A 16,040-nucleotide genomic window follows, 5' to 3' on the forward strand; every position below is an offset into this window, starting at 1 on the left:
GCATTTGAAAGTTCAAGTGTTATGTAAATCATTTTGTGAATTTTAGAATAGAAATTTTGGTAGGCGAAATTAAGATTTACACACACTCCAAAATCATCCTTCTTTCGTTCCTTAATCTTTTTTCCAAAACGCTATAATGCTATACCTTATGTGTGTAGGTTTGAGCTATCCCCACTACCGACAGCTTTAGTTTTTTTTTCCAACAAAACATATTCAAATCGCGATAACTTTTTAGCTATTCGATAGTTTTGCATATTTTTTTACAAGTTTTCAAATAACTCTTCTAGTTTCAAAATCTGACTAGATTTCGACCGTAGGTTGCCTAGTTTTGGAAATTTTTCCGAGTTATACATTTTTTTAACTGCAAATTTGTTTTAAGTTTTTCAAAAACAAAAATAATATATGGATTAAGTTCAATGTCAGGCATTAGTGAGCTTCTTAAAAATATATACAAATCGGTTGAGTGTTATCCAACAAATCTGACAATTTCAAAACGAGTCTTAAAGATGTTTATTTCAGAAACAAAAAGGCTTATTACTCAAAAACGGTAGTGTGTGGTATGTGTTACACAATGAGCAACCTACCTTTAGCGTGTTCGTAGTATCACCCCTCAGCACATGCTATACGGATGAACTCGCATTCATCTGTCGTGTAACGCTCATGTCATTCGTGGCAGCAATCGACAACCAACACACAGCAGGCCACGACTCTGCCTCTTTCTCTCATCGGACGGCATACAGGACGGACGCACCGAAGGAGCTCTTAGACGGTGATGCTCCGGGCAACTTATAGTTAGAGATCGAAGCCCGCACAGGTAGCATCAATTTGCTCCATTTTTTTCCTCAATGTCTTTGATGAGAGTCTGCTCATCAAAGTATTGTTTCGAGTATTGAACTTAAAAAAAAAATTCTGTAGCCAGTGATATTTACGTGGGTTATAACTAAGCGTTGTTCCCCTATGTATCTTCAAAGCCAGATAGCCAATCATCAAAATCGGCACATATTCTGAAAATAAAAGCACTCTTTGAGAACTTGTGAATGGCGCAAAAATACAGAAAGATAAAGTAGTCATCGTGATAAAAATAGGGCTGCACAAAAATTAAAATTTATTTCTCTCTCCTCAAATTTTTCAATGTCAACAATCGAAGTTTAATCGAATTAAAAAGGTTTTACATGCAAAATGTGTTCTCATTATAAAATGAACAGTTCTTATTTAGCGCTTAGAGCTGTGTATCAAAATGTATATGCAAGTTTACCTTGTTTTCATTGTGTTTTATTGTGAATTTATAATTATTAAATTAAAAATTGATTAATGAAATCCTATCTATGGAAGAAATGTTAAGTAAATTCGTAACGGTATGTAAAATATGTAGCAATAAAATGTCTTTTCAGGTCAATTATGATCTAGAATACTTACAGTGGATTTACAGTGGATTTATTTTTAATGTTTATTGACATCTATTTTTTACATACATGAATGCAATCTACATGTGATATCTTGTAAGCGAAACATTTCCTCATGGTTATTTATTTTAAATAGCTTTAATAGATTCTAAAGACTGTTTATTCTTAAATTTATTAGAAATTTATTTTGAAAGGCTTGCAGCCATGAAACTTATTGACCTTCGGGCTATCGCGCTGTTGTGCTTTGTACAACAGTTGTGCTATCATTTTGTAACAAATATATCTATCGACACCAAACCAGAATACATTCCTCAAGAATCTTCTTAAGAACAATACACGCAAGCTTTTACTTTTGTTTTGCATATATCTCAGGAGCTTATCAATTTAGAAAGATAGCGTCTTCGGCAAAGTTGTTCAGTAGTTCAAAGGCTATCATTATTCAAGCCAAGAGATTCGAGATTTTGCCACCAGGCAGCGCTCGTGAGCATGAAACTTTTGTTTTGCGCATATCTCATGATCCTGACCACTTAGAAATATGGCGTCTTCAGCACAGTAATTTAGTAGCGCAAATTCTATCATTATTTGAGCCGAAAAGTTCAATATATTGCCACCAGCCAATGCTATTGACAATGAAACTTGTGCTTTGAGCATATATCAGGATTAAGAAATATGGTGTCTTCGGCAAAATTGTTCAGTAGCTCAAGAGCCAAACATGACTTTAAAAGCTTAAATAAAGATAGGCTTCGAGATAACGAACAACTTTGCCGAGACGCCATCTTTCGAAGTGATCAGGCTCCAAAGATATTTGCAAAACAAATGTTTCATCATCAGATAGACAGACGTAACACTTAGAACACATTTATTTAAAATCCATCGCTAAATTCACAACATCAATATCTGGTGAGCATGTTGCACGAAGCATTTCTGAGATATCCGCCAAACAAAAATTTAATGTTCACTAGGGCTGCCTGGTGGCAAAATATTTTATATTTTGACTGGAATAATGCTCTCTCTTGACAAACTGAACAACTTTACCGAAGACGCCATTTTTCTAAGAGATCAGGATCCTGAGATATCCGCAAAACAAAAGTTTCATGCTCAATAGTGTCGCCTGGTGACGGAATTCCGTATTGGAATGACCACCTCATGTCAGCCCTTGATCTCCTGAACAACTTTGCCGAAGATGGTTTTTCTATATTTAATCGAGATAGCGAGGTATTTCGGTGGTAAGTTTTTTTTGGCATAAAGTCGTTTGGCATAATGGTCATTTTGCAAAAAGTCGTTTGGCATAATGGTCGTTTGGCATAATGGTTGTTTGGCATAATAATTGTTTGGCATAATGCGTCTGAAACCAAGAATTACTTAAGATGACATTCGTTTGTACGTTCCTTTAAATCTTTCTGATGACATCAGGCTTGTTGTGGACTCAATTGATACAAAATGTCACTTTATTCAACAGTCATATGCTATTGAATAACTTGATACTTGATACTTGATGGGCAACAATTCCTTGCTATTGCGTTGAATCTACGCCGAATGAAGAAGCCTTCTCCATTGGACCCGGTCCTGGGCCAATCGCTTCCAGTCGCCCTGAACGTTAAGCGACCTTAAATCCTCCTCAACTGCAAAAAGCCATCTGGTGCGCGGCCTTCCACGGAGGCGACGGCCTCTCCCTGGTTCTCTGCTGAATATTTGTTTAGCTTGACGTTCCTCCGACATGCGAGCTACATGCCCAGCCCACCGCAGCCTGCCGTGTTTCATACGCTTAACAATATCCATTTCATTATAGACTTGGTATAACTCGTGATTCATGCGACGCCGCCAGATGCCATTGTCCAATTTACCGCCGAGTATTGTTCGCAGCACTTTACGTTCAAAGACCCCAAAAGCTCTCCGGTCGACCTCTTTCAACGTCCAAGATTCGTGGCCGTACAGAGCTACCGGAAGAATTAGAGTCTTGTACAACGCGAGTTTGGTCTTCGTCTGTAAGCTGCGGGACTTTAGCTGGTTACGAAGTCCGTAAAAAGCCCGACTCGCAGCTGCAATACGCCTTTTAACCTCGCGGGTAACGTCATTATCGAAAGTCATTAGAGTTCCAAGGTACACAAATTCTTCAACTACTTCAAAAATATCACCACCTATCACCACCTCACTACCAACATCACCTGTGGGCCCACGATGTCTACCAGCGACCATGTATTTTGTCTTCGTGGTATTGATAATGAGCCCAATTCGCGTTGTCTCCCTTTTAAAAGGCACGTATGCCTCTTCCACGGCTCGGCGATCAATCCCTATTATGTCGATATCGTCCGCAAAACCAAGGAGCATATACGAACGTGTGATAATAGTGCCATTCCTATGCACGCAAGCTCTCCTTATTGCTCCTTCTAACGCTATGTTGAACAATAGGTTTGAAAGTGCATCGCCCTGCTTCAATCCGTCTAAGGTTACGAAGGATGTGGAAATCTCATCCGCAACACGTAAACTTGATTTCGATGCTTCCAACGTTGCACGAATCAGTCTAATCAGCTTCGTCGGAAAGCCATGTTCCATCATTATTTCCCACAACTCGTTTCTTTTAACTGAATCGTACGCCGCCTTGAAATCAATGAACAGATGATGAGTCGCAAGTTGTACTCCCGGAATTTATCGAGGATCTGTCGCAGGGTAAACATTTGATCCGACGTCGATCGGCCCTCACGAAAACCAGCTTGGTATTCGCCGACGAAGGACTCTTCAAGCGGTCTCAATCTGTTGAACAGAATGCGTGACATTATTTTGAGGAGTGACGCCGAATTGAGGAGTGTTATTCCTCGGTAATTGGCGCACTCTAATCTATGCCCTTTTTTGAAGAGAGAGCAAATGAGGCCATCCAGCTAGCAGGCAGTTCTTCTTCCTCCCATATCCTTAGTAGTATATGGTGAATTATTCTATGCAGCTGCTCACTACCGTGCTTGAGAAGTTCGGCCGGGAGCTCATCCTTCCCAGCAGCCTTGTTGCTCTTCAGCTCTTTAATCGCCTTCTTAACCTCATCTAGAGATGGAGGCTCCACAGCTTGACCGTCGTTATCGATGTTCATTCTGTTCTCCGATACTCTATCATTCCCTCCATTCAGTAACGTTTCGAAGTGCTCTTTCCACCTTTCCACCTTTCCACCATCGTTTTATCTGTCAGCAAATTACCTTCACGGTCGTTGCACATGACGGGAGACGGCGCTGACTTTCTCCGCACGCCATTGACAGTTTCATAGAATCGTCGCATATCGTTCTGTTCCATACAGTTTTGCGCCTCGGCTATCACGTTCTCATCAAACTCTTTTTTCTTTCTGCGATGGATTCGCTTTTCGGCTGATCTTGCTTCCCTGTACCGCTCTCTGTTCAGCCTGGTACCAGACACTAACATCCGACGTCTGGCCACGTTCTTCTCATCCGTCACCCTCTGGCACTCCTCGTCGAACCATCCGCTTCTGGGGCGTCTTCGAGCAGTACCTATCACTTCTCGCGCTGTTTCACTCACCACTCCATGGATTGCATCCCATAGATTGTTGAGGTTTTCGCTCACATTGACCTCACTTATCCGCTCGTCCAGCTTTTGGTGGTATTCAGCTGTAACACCGTCTGCTAAGAAGCGCTGGATATTGAATCGCATTGTTCGCTGCGGTCTTGAATTCGCTACAGTTGATAACCGCGCTCGAATTTTACTGACAACGAGGTAGTGATCCGAGTCAATGTTAGGACCCCTGAAACTCCTAACATCGATGACATCTGAGAAATGTCGGCCATCCACCAGAATATGGTCTATCTGGTTGCAAATATCACCATTTGGATGCTTCCAGGTGTGCTTCCGAATATCCTTGCGTGCAAAGTAGGTGCTGCAGATGGCCATCCCCCTGGCAGCAGTGAAAGTCACTAGTCGTAGGCCGTTGTCATTGGTAACGGAGTGAAGACTCTCCTTACCGATGATCGGACGGAAAAAGTCCTCTCTTCCAACCTGCGCGTTCGCATCTCCGATAACGATTTCACGTCGTGTTTTGGGCACTCTCCATTGGCCTTATCAAGGCCTTCATAGAACGCGTCCTTCACGTCATCAGGTTTGTCGTTCGTCGGTGCATAGATGTTGATCAGGCTGTAGTTGAAGAATTTGTCCCGTATCCTCAGTACACAGATTCGTTCGCTAATCGGTTTCCACTTCATAACGCGTTTCATCTGCTTCCCGATCACTATGAAACCGACTCCATGTTCTGCCTTATCGCCGCCGCTGTGGTAGATGTTATATTTGAACGTAGTGTTGGCGATGGGATCAACCGCCCGGAATTCACGTTCTCCAGATCTAGGCTACCGCACTTCTTGAATGGCGGCCACGCCCACTCCAACCTTCTGCAGTTCACGAGCCAAGAGGCTCGCTCGTCCGGGTTCATTTAACGTCCTGACATTCCAGGTTCGTTGCCAGGTCGGTTGCCGAAAATATCGTTCGTTATTTCTTCTTTCTCCATTTTTCGTGGTAGATGAGAACTTCGGTATGCTACCTTACCGGGGTTGCGCTACCTACATCACGTTGATGGGGCTGCCACCTTAGGTTAGTTGACGTGATACAACATTTCATACTCAGCCGCTGGATACCAGAACAGACGCTGTTTGTGCCGCACCTCCTGGTGAACAGACGCTCGGGACGCACCCCCTCACTCTAGCTGATGTCAGAAGGACAACAGTGCCCAGGTTGCACTACCAGCTAAGTACGCAACCCTTAGCTGGCGGTCTTTGTCATCGTTAGACCCGAGGAAGTGTGAGGTAGGGACTTGCGAGGACCAGAGCTATGTTGAACGCTCCTTCCTGGTTGTCGACTCACCATTTTACAACCCAATTGAATAAACTTAAACATATTAGGATATTAGGAAAGTTATTGCCAATAGTATTTTATTATTTATCCAAAAATTATCCTTCACTCAAATATTAATTATTCTTTTGAGTTCCGCTATTGCAATAAATTTTTGCATTGAAGATTTCTGCATTGACAATTTTTGCCTTAATATCATGTAACCATAATTAAGGTATAAAAACTGTTGATTTAAAAATTAAATAAATTTCACCTTCTTTTATACGTAGGCTGTTCTTTGAAACTATTTTTTAGATATTTTTTTGTTTCTAACTGACAGCGAAAAGAGACTTCGATTACTGCAGTTAATTCGACGGGTTGTGCTACTTTTCCCCGAATGTCAGTTCCCCGAATGTCGTTACCTCGGACGCCGGTTCCCCGAATGCCAGTTCCTCGAATATCCCGCTTCCTCGAATAGCCAACTTCCCCGAAAAGATTTTTGTACTCATAATTGTAGTAACCTTATACATTTCAGGGTGGTGATCGAACTGACCATTTGATATGCACCCTTCTCTATTTAATCGGCGGTTCTTTCGAGTTTTACCGTCCCCAGCATTTTTGCCAACATGTGTAAAGCCGAGAATAACAGAATACCTCCTTCTTCTGATTGCTTATCGTTCTTTCTTTATCACCATCCAGCCACTGAAGACTATTATAGCACCTTTTCAAACTGCACCACTTTTCAGGGAAACGGGTTATCCGGGGAAACGGCATTCCGGAAAAGGATCATCAGGGAACTGGCATTCGGAGAACCAGTATTCGGAGAAACGGTATTCGGAGAAACGACATTCGGGGAAAAGTAACACAATCGCTTCGGTGATTCTTAACGCAATTTTTGATGTCTTTTCGTTTTATTATACCGCCATAATTTTTAGCGCCCAATCTTCTATTAGTTGAATCATAAAATTTGCCTTCTTTTCAAAATAGACTGATCTTTATATTTATACTATTTTGAATTTCATTATTAAGTTAAGCTTGATGTTAACTATTTTTATATTTTAAGTTTTATATTTTAAGCTCAAAGACACTCTATGTTCTGGGATTATTCCGAAAAGATCTTCCACCAGACCCGTCACGAGTTATATTTAGTTATGCTATGTAATTTCACTAAAATTTTTAACATTCATAGCTTGGAATATCTCTGAACAACCACAACACTTATTGAGAACCTATGATTTTTTTTTGCTATGGGTTCGGTGGCGTTGATCTCAATATTCATTATATGCCAAATGGCCATTATTTCAAACGACCATTATGCCAAACAACTTGATGCCAAACGGGATACAATCAGGTATTTCATGTTGAACATGAAATCAAATCCCAACATTACAACTGAAAATCCAAACTACACATCAATCATTACTAAAAGTTAATAATTTACGTAGAGCATAGCATAGACTAACTGTACATGTCAATAATGGTTGCTACTCCGTGATTGATCTGAACTGGAAAGAATTGCATTTCGATCCAAACAAATAAGAGATGGGACTTTCCGCTTACTCTTGACATGTGCATTGTGCAGCTTGTTGACCAATGACGGCGCCAATCAAGTCCTTGCAATCAGATGGAATGGGGAAGAAATGTTAGTGTGTAGTGATTGTTGCTTCTAGAGATCGAGAAAACCTCTGCACCTCCACAACCTCCACGGGAAGGGTGATGAATAGTGAGGGATTTGGTCGATCGGATGAAGGTGTTAAAATTACGACTCTTACTTAAAACTTTTTTTGTATTTCTCGCGGTGAAAAGATATAGATGATTAAAAAAGTACGTCGACATTCATACTAAAATGTATGTGTGTTCTGAAATCATATGAAACAGAAATATAAGGGTTTATTTCGACACTTGTTTTGATGAACCGTCCGTAGTTTGTTTGAAAATTACATAAACGTTACGTGTCCCGATAAAATAAGTTATCGTTAGCATGAAACGAGCTCACGAGCACTCCACAACAGCATGCAATGGAATCAAAAGATTACACACTACAATAAAAATATTTGATTTTCGTTGTTATTGATTTTTATATTATTATATGAAGATTTTGTAAAAGTAAAACAAATACATAAAAAAAATGTAAGATTTGATACAGCTGGTAGAGGAATTAAATATGTACCCAGCATATTTTTGAAGCTCTCCTACTTACATCACAAAACAACACAATAAATGAAAATGCAATTTGTACTATATCGTCACTGATCTACAAGTATGTACAAGGTTTCAGGCATAACGAATTATATGATTACAAAAACGGACACCACGAATGTTCTGAATGCATTGTCAATACACACATCGGGGATCTAAAATCAAATTGCATTCATGTCAATCGACTTGGTTATCGCTGAAAATTCTATTTTTCCATATATTTCAGGTACCGGAACGAGTTCGCGCAATGAATGCGACCATAAAGCTGCTGTTGATTGTGCGAGAACCGGTGACGAGGGCGATATCGGATTACACCCAGCTCCGAAGTCACGCCGCAACGGCCACATTGCCACAGCAACAAAGTTTATCTTCCACATCGCCACTATCCAGGTGAGTGATGGATTATTAGTATCGGATTAAAGCGCATTACAATGGCGGGGATTAGGCTCGTCCTAAATTGGTTCCTTGATGGAATTCTGCGTTGGAGTTATGTAAATTGGTTGTGGAGGCTTGCACATCATGATGAAAAAAAAAATAGAGAAGCCCTGGTGATGCAGAAATGTGTAACAATCGCCCGTTGGTGTATCATACTTACGAATCTATGGATAATTTTTGAATCGATATTTGAGAAACAGTAATATGCGGATGGTGTTGTAAAAACTATGATACATGATTATTACTGATTGTAAAAAAAATCTTATATAAATTGAGACAAAGTATAATATAAGACAGAGTATAACAACGTAAAGATCAGAAATCAAAGATAAATGTAGATCTTTTAAAAGTTGATTACTGATTATTTTTTTATATCTTATCAAAAAGGAGTGCGAATTATTTGGAAAGTATGCTGCCAAAGGCATTTCAAATTATTCAGTACCAAAATTGATAATTTCTGTGAATAGAGTATTTTCAACTCAAAACGCAAATGAAAATAGCATCGAAACTGATCTAGATCAGTTTTCATTTTAATAGGAAGAAAACGGCCGAAAATAAGGAAACTTTTCTCTATCCCTTTCGGGACGGACCACATTTGAGTGATTATTTTATAATTTACCTTATAAACTCATCATCTCGTAGAACAAAACGTTCTTTATTTTGGCTATTCTAGCAATCCATGAACTTTTCAGGGTCAAATTCAGACCAGCACAATTGTGCTGGTCCGTCCCCAAGGCGGTCGATGTTCGAAAAAAGATTTTCAACACTTGCGTCTGCCAGCATTTTAAGTTCCGCGAGTGAAAATTTACATCATCTGAGAAAACGGAGAGACGTACTTCATTTTTGTTAACTTTACCAGCTTTGGAAGTTCTAGATCGTCTTAGAGTTGCCAAAATAGTGCCGTAGTCTGAGAATTAAGGATGAAGCTATGTTTTGCATAGATTTATAGCATAATTACCGTAAAACACAAACCTGTTCATTTAACCCACAGTTCCCCTATTTTTTTATTTTGAATTTGTATATCGGCATATCGGTCTATTTTGCTCGAAATAAGAGGGAACATGGAGAAGAAAGCAATGAATACTAGATGGATAGGTACCGTAAGGGAACGGCGAGAGAAATTGGATTAGATGTTGAAGAGGGCATAACATATGAAACAGAATTACTTGAAACGTCCTTCCTTGTGGCTAACGTCCCCTATGGGAACGGCTTGGGTGTGTTTTGAGAATGACACTACCAAGCCAGCCTGCCTATTTTTTACATGAGCGGATAATCTAGACTCCAGAACTTCATACATTATGGGGCCCAGATAGCCGTAGTGGTAAACGCGCAGCTATTCAGCAAGATCAAGCTGAGGGTCGTGAGTTCGAATCCCACCGGTCGAGGATCTTTTCGTAAAGGAAATTTTCTCGACTTTCCAGGGCATAAAGTATCATCGTACCTGCCACATGATATACACATGCAAAAATGGTCATTGGCATAGTAAGCTTTCAGTTAATAACTGTGGAAGTGCTCATAAAGGACACTAAGCTGAGAAGCAGGTTCTGTCCCAATGAGGACGTTACGCCAGAAAGAAGAAGAACTTCATACATTGTTTAGGGGTCATGCACGAATTACGTCACGCTCCAAGGGGGGGGGGGGTCAAGCCGAACGTACCAAGCCTTACAATAGTTTTGAAGGACTCATACCAAAATCGTGACAAAGGGGGGGGGGGGTTGATAGGTGGTCAAAAAAGTCGAAATTTAGCGTGACATAATTTGTGTACCATCCCTTAGTAGTTTAGTTGAGTATTTTATAGTACTGCAAAAGTTTAAAGTTTCCCAGTTTAAAACGCATTTCGTTCATCAACATCATAAACAACATTTTTGCGAGTTATTCCAGCATGGGCTGCATACATCAATAGTACGCCAATTAAAAGACTATGTAGTTCAGAAGCAAATAGTAAGTAAAAGTTTTTAGCTCTAGTTGTCCAACTTCATAAATATTACAGCAGGTATTGAACCAGCATACATTGTAGAACACCAAAATGGATTATCGCTTCAACATTATATTGACAGATTATCAAAGCAAGGGGACATTCAAATATTACGTCCATTGTTTTTAAGTCTATCTAAATCCTTCCTATGCTCACTATCACGTTTTTTATCCTAACCCCTAGTACATGCACTATCACACTTTCGTACACCTCCATTCCCCTAAATGATTGACGTAATTTTTGAACGTTCCCCAAACATTTTACTGTTTCTTAAACATTGCTATAAGAGATTTAAGACACTAAATGTGATTTCCAATCTATTTCAGATATGGACTTATAAAAAAAATTTGAAACCAAAGCTAGTTTTTGTATGGTACATAATTTTTATGATTCGTATTTAATTACTCATTCATGTTTTAATGCAATACCATGCACTATTGTGGACATTGGAACCAGATTCAGCCGCTTAACTTGATCAAAATACTGAAAATGAAAATTGGTAATCCACAACGAACATCGACCGCGTAAGTGCCGGCACCAGCACAATTGTGCTGGTCCCACTTTGTCCCTCCAGAAATCTTTGCTGTGTAAATCAATTCTCATTTGGTCTTCACCATTTCAAAGAATGACTCTTTCACTCTCGATTCGTATCTGTGCATACCTAGAAAAAAAAAAAGAATAGTTGAACAGTTGCGACAGATAGAACGTTTTCAATTCTTACGGGGTTTGTGTACATTTTGTTTACCCTGAAATGGTGTTTTCTAAACACGATGTAAACAAAAGGTTTTGTGCTTAATTACAAGTATCAATGATAATTCAATAATCGAATTCAAAAAAGTTTAGTAAAACAATGATTTATTGGCTAAAAGAATCATTCAATGTCATGGGTGCCGAACAGCACAATTGTGCTGGATCGTTCCGAAAGGGATTCAGAGGAAAGCTTCATAAAAATCTCAATATTTAAAAGAAAAAAAAAAACTAGCGATAATTTTCTTCCTCATACTGTATTTACTGCTTTTCCTCTTTCATTTGCACCCGAATCCAGGTCATTCGAAGATTTGGCGATTCTACCAAATGGAACCGTTAACGAAGCGTATCGTCCACTGGCGATATCACAGTATCACGTCCACGTGCACAGGTGGTTAGAGGTCTTCCCACGGGAGCAGTTACTCGTTGTCAACGGCGACCAACTGATAGAGGATCCCGTGTCGCAACTTCGCCGAATCGAGGATTTTTTAGGTGAGTAACCTTTTGTGTGGTGCTGATTCAGCGTGAAGAGGGTTCGGCAGTTTTTCATTCACTCACTGTTTGTGTGATGGAAATGTGGAATGGTTCCCCTTGTTTTGTTTACTTTTTCTTCCTTCGTTGTACACAAATCTATTTATAGCTTGTTTTATTAGCCAATTGTGTAACCAGAGAACATTTTTTGAACATCTACCATTAATCTCATGTTTGAAGCTGAGCTGAATTGCAATGATAGACATTTATTACTTTGATCAGTTCCAGAAGATAAAAATTCAAATATCTGAAAATGAATCTCGTTTATAATATTCACAAATGTAAAATTTTAAAAAAATAGCAAAAGGAGAGCTTATTCAAAAAAAATGATCTTGACTGGGTTTCAGTCCAATAAATTAAACAACTAAATAAATAACTCCCCTTGGTTATGCGACCTTGCGCGATGGGAGGGCATAATCCATTAGCCCATATGATGGAAACCAAAGGCGTAACCTGTAGTGGTGGTATCACATTTTGGCACTTTTTGCTTAAAGCCGCGTCATAATTCATATGGCATAGACGCAATAATATCTCGGATGTGATCCAACGGACATTCTGCGTCATTGATAGAATTGATGCCCATTTCAAATAATTAATCTATTCGAAGTGGACATTAATACTATTGGTGACGTTCAGTTTGCCTTTTGCTAACCAGAATGATCCGTAGCCACTCTTACTATTAGCTAGTTAGATACATCGTTATCATATACGACGTAGGGAATACATAGGAACTCTTAGGAAAATGACTAGTAGATTCACTGAGTAGAAATAAGTGGCGACAATCTTATTTTAATATGGTTTTTACATTGCCATAATAAGAAATACCTCTTTTGTAACAGCGGTATAAATAATCTAATTCCAGCTTCATTTTCGCAAAATTTACAAGTAGAAAGTAGGCGTTGTGAAGCATTGCATTTGCCACCGAAAAGTGAATCATGTAGGAGACTGTAATAGAAGCCTAAGGTAACTTGACTCTTCAATATTCACTATAAAATGACTATGGAAAGTAAGACGCTGAGATCGATCATTAGGGTACACTTGCTAGTTTCGAAAAATTGTTGAACAGACAAGGAAAGCGACTTTTTTCTTTAAGGATATATGAACGTAATGACCAATAAACGCTTCTGACAACAAAAAATAAAATTAAGTTGAACTACTACTAAACAGCCTAATTTTGTTAAAACTTGACGACAATTGACATTTAAGACTCTAATCTTAAGTAAAAGACAGGAGTAATCAGAATAGCACTTGAATGACAAATTATTCAAAACCATTTCGACTAGACAGTATTAGTAATGACACTACTACACAACTATTTCAAACAAATTCTGATGGAGCTGCTGATTTTCACAATGCTTCCTATTCTCAGAAGCAAGGGAATATGGGCACTTTTCAAAAACTACCACGTCACAATACTAATAAAAAAACAGTGTTCATGTGGGCGCCATTGCCTAGTCCGTCTGGGTATTGGTCCTGGTAGAGGGGAAACTTGGCAAAAGCCAGACCGAGGGTTCAGCCTTGACAAGTTAAGCTGTCAGGCAGCTCCAACTGAATATCATACCAAAAATAAATTAAACAAAAAATGTTAACAAACTTTTTTTGAATTCTGATAGTAGTATGTTTCGACTGGATAGGTGGTAGATATTTCCGGAGTTTCGGCTTTCAGTCTAATTAATTGTGTTGACTAATTTCTCATCATCGCCGACGTTCGAGCCCTGAAGACGGTCCAATAGCCGGACCGAAACGTCGGCGATGATTAGAAATTAGTCAACGCAATTAATTAGACTGAAAGCCGAAACTCCGAAAATATCTTATTTTGAATTCTTTAGTATCATTTCAAGTAAGGCAACACTATCATATCAAATTGGTTAAACTAAATTTAGCCTTGTTTTTAATATTTCGGTAAAAACGTTTTTTTTTGTTATGTCGCCATGGCTCAGAACTTTCACGTGTGATCCAGATCAATTCGTTGGAGGCACTCATATATTAATTTGCCGTTTTTAAAAACTTAACTGAAGAGAACTATTTTTCAGCTTCATTATGGAATAGTACTAAGAACTTTTCAGTACTGTTGTTGTTGGTAGGAAAAGTATGCCGTTATGTTGTTCATTCTGTTAGTAATATGTAGTCTGATATGCAACGGAATAACAAAAACTGATTTTTCATAATTGGTTCAACTTTTCCATTGTTCCATTGCCCTCGTTTGCCGGGCATTCGCCATAAATTGAAGCATCATTTCTGTGAGTCGATGGTCATCCTCTGTCCACCGAAACTGTCCTTCTTGGAAGGCAACAATCAAATATCAATTATTTCGAGTGGCAATGTCAAATTATTTTGCTTTACTTTTGTCAGTCAGATTCTTGCTAGTTGGTCACTCAAAGCTGGAAAAACAATGAAAACTACTGTGCTCCAGAGTCCAGACAGGTACTAGTGTCCTAGGTCCTCGCACCAGATGCAACTGAAGTTATGTTTCTCTTATTTAGTTAGTTCTCTTTTTGTACACTCTCAACACACTCCACAGAATGTTCAGCTGGATAGATTGTAGATAATAATAAATTGTTATTATTGAAATGAGACTAATCTGCGAGTATACGCAATAAATTCTACCATATATTCTTCAAGCTTTTTTTATAGGGTTCCGATTTAAAGTGGCATTTTCGAGAATATTAATAATACAGTTTTAGTGTGCAGAACAAGAGGGGAAGAATTTCAAGTGACAAACTTGGTACGAGTTTATCGTGCCTAAGTGACCCAGACTCGTCGAATGGCAGAAATGTCCAATAATGGAACGAGGAAGAAACTTTCATAATTATCGGATCGAACATTGCAAATTAATCATCCACGTGCCTCGCGTATTTGCGAACTCCACATTATATGTCGCACCCATGTTCCACCCTTTACACCCAGTTCGATCCCGAGATGGATGAAGTTACAAACAAATGCCATTTTTCAGTTTTATTGAATTTTAGAAGAGATAAATTCTAAGAGAAAAGACTATTTATATCTTTATATTGAAATGTTTGCTAATAATATAAAAGAATTTTATAATATTAATAATTTCACCACTAGAGATCTTGTTGAACCATTGTAAGTGTCAACACCCAGACCAAACCAAAGACAGCTGTAGATAATATCGCAGAATTTTTGTTTTCATTGAAAATAAAAATTCTCAAAAATATTTATTTGTTGACAACGGTCAAACACTCTACACACAGCAAACAACAGAGTAAAAGGAAAGCCTAATTTCAAAAGTTTTTAATTGTACTGTATGGTATTGTCATTTGATTTGATAATGATATTGAATCGGTCAAATTTCACATTAATTGTTACGTTATCAAACGACTGAAGGCCTTTCTCATAATTTTATTGTCGCTTTATACTCGGGATTGTCATTTCCTGTTTCACAAACAGATTCCTCCTTCCACCGCCCAAGTCCAACAGACATCATCATTAGGATTCATTTATGTGCGCGCCAATATTGTTGTTTGCTCCGCGAATTACATCATGGCAAGTTTCATTATTTTATTGCGTCTGGGCCCAATTGGGCTGCTGGGGTAATTTGTTGCAACCACAGAGCTGAAACATTTAATCAATATTGAAAACTCGGGTTTTTAATTTTAGGCTATTATCGCCTTGATTCTAGAAAAAAAAGGATTTAATGTTATAGTAGATATATAATGACTCTATTATTAGTACGTGTCTGTTACATACAAAAACTTCTAGTTTTACTAAATTTCGTTATGCTTATTATTCTATTTTATTTGTGAAACTCTGTTTTCGGCTGATTGGGAGTTACACGGAAAAAAATCCGTTGCTGGAATCATGAACAAAAAGTCATGAATTCATAAAATTTTCTGTTTCATGATATCATGACTTAAAGTCATGAAATCGTGACTATTATGCAAGAATTTGTATGGGCGTTACACAAATCTAACTGT

General features: G+C 38.6%; 1 protein-coding gene across 1 annotated transcript in view; it reads left to right on the forward strand.

Annotated features, from left to right (window-relative positions):
* The window catches only part of LOC5570723 (heparan sulfate glucosamine 3-O-sulfotransferase 5), a 195,326-nt gene that overhangs the window by 173,150 nt on the left and 6,136 nt on the right, over window positions 1-16,040 (forward strand). The window contains exons 6-7 of the mRNA XM_021843852.1: window positions 8,641-8,804; window positions 11,870-12,063. Of these exons, the coding sequence (XP_021699544.1) occupies window positions 8,641-8,804; window positions 11,870-12,063 (358 nt within the window). The remainder of the gene's footprint in view (window positions 1-8,640; window positions 8,805-11,869; window positions 12,064-16,040) is intronic.

This window comes from Aedes aegypti, chromosome 2 (assembly GCF_002204515.2).
Source record: "Aedes aegypti strain LVP_AGWG chromosome 2, AaegL5.0 Primary Assembly, whole genome shotgun sequence".
Taxonomy (NCBI): Eukaryota; Metazoa; Arthropoda; class Insecta; order Diptera; family Culicidae; genus Aedes; species Aedes aegypti.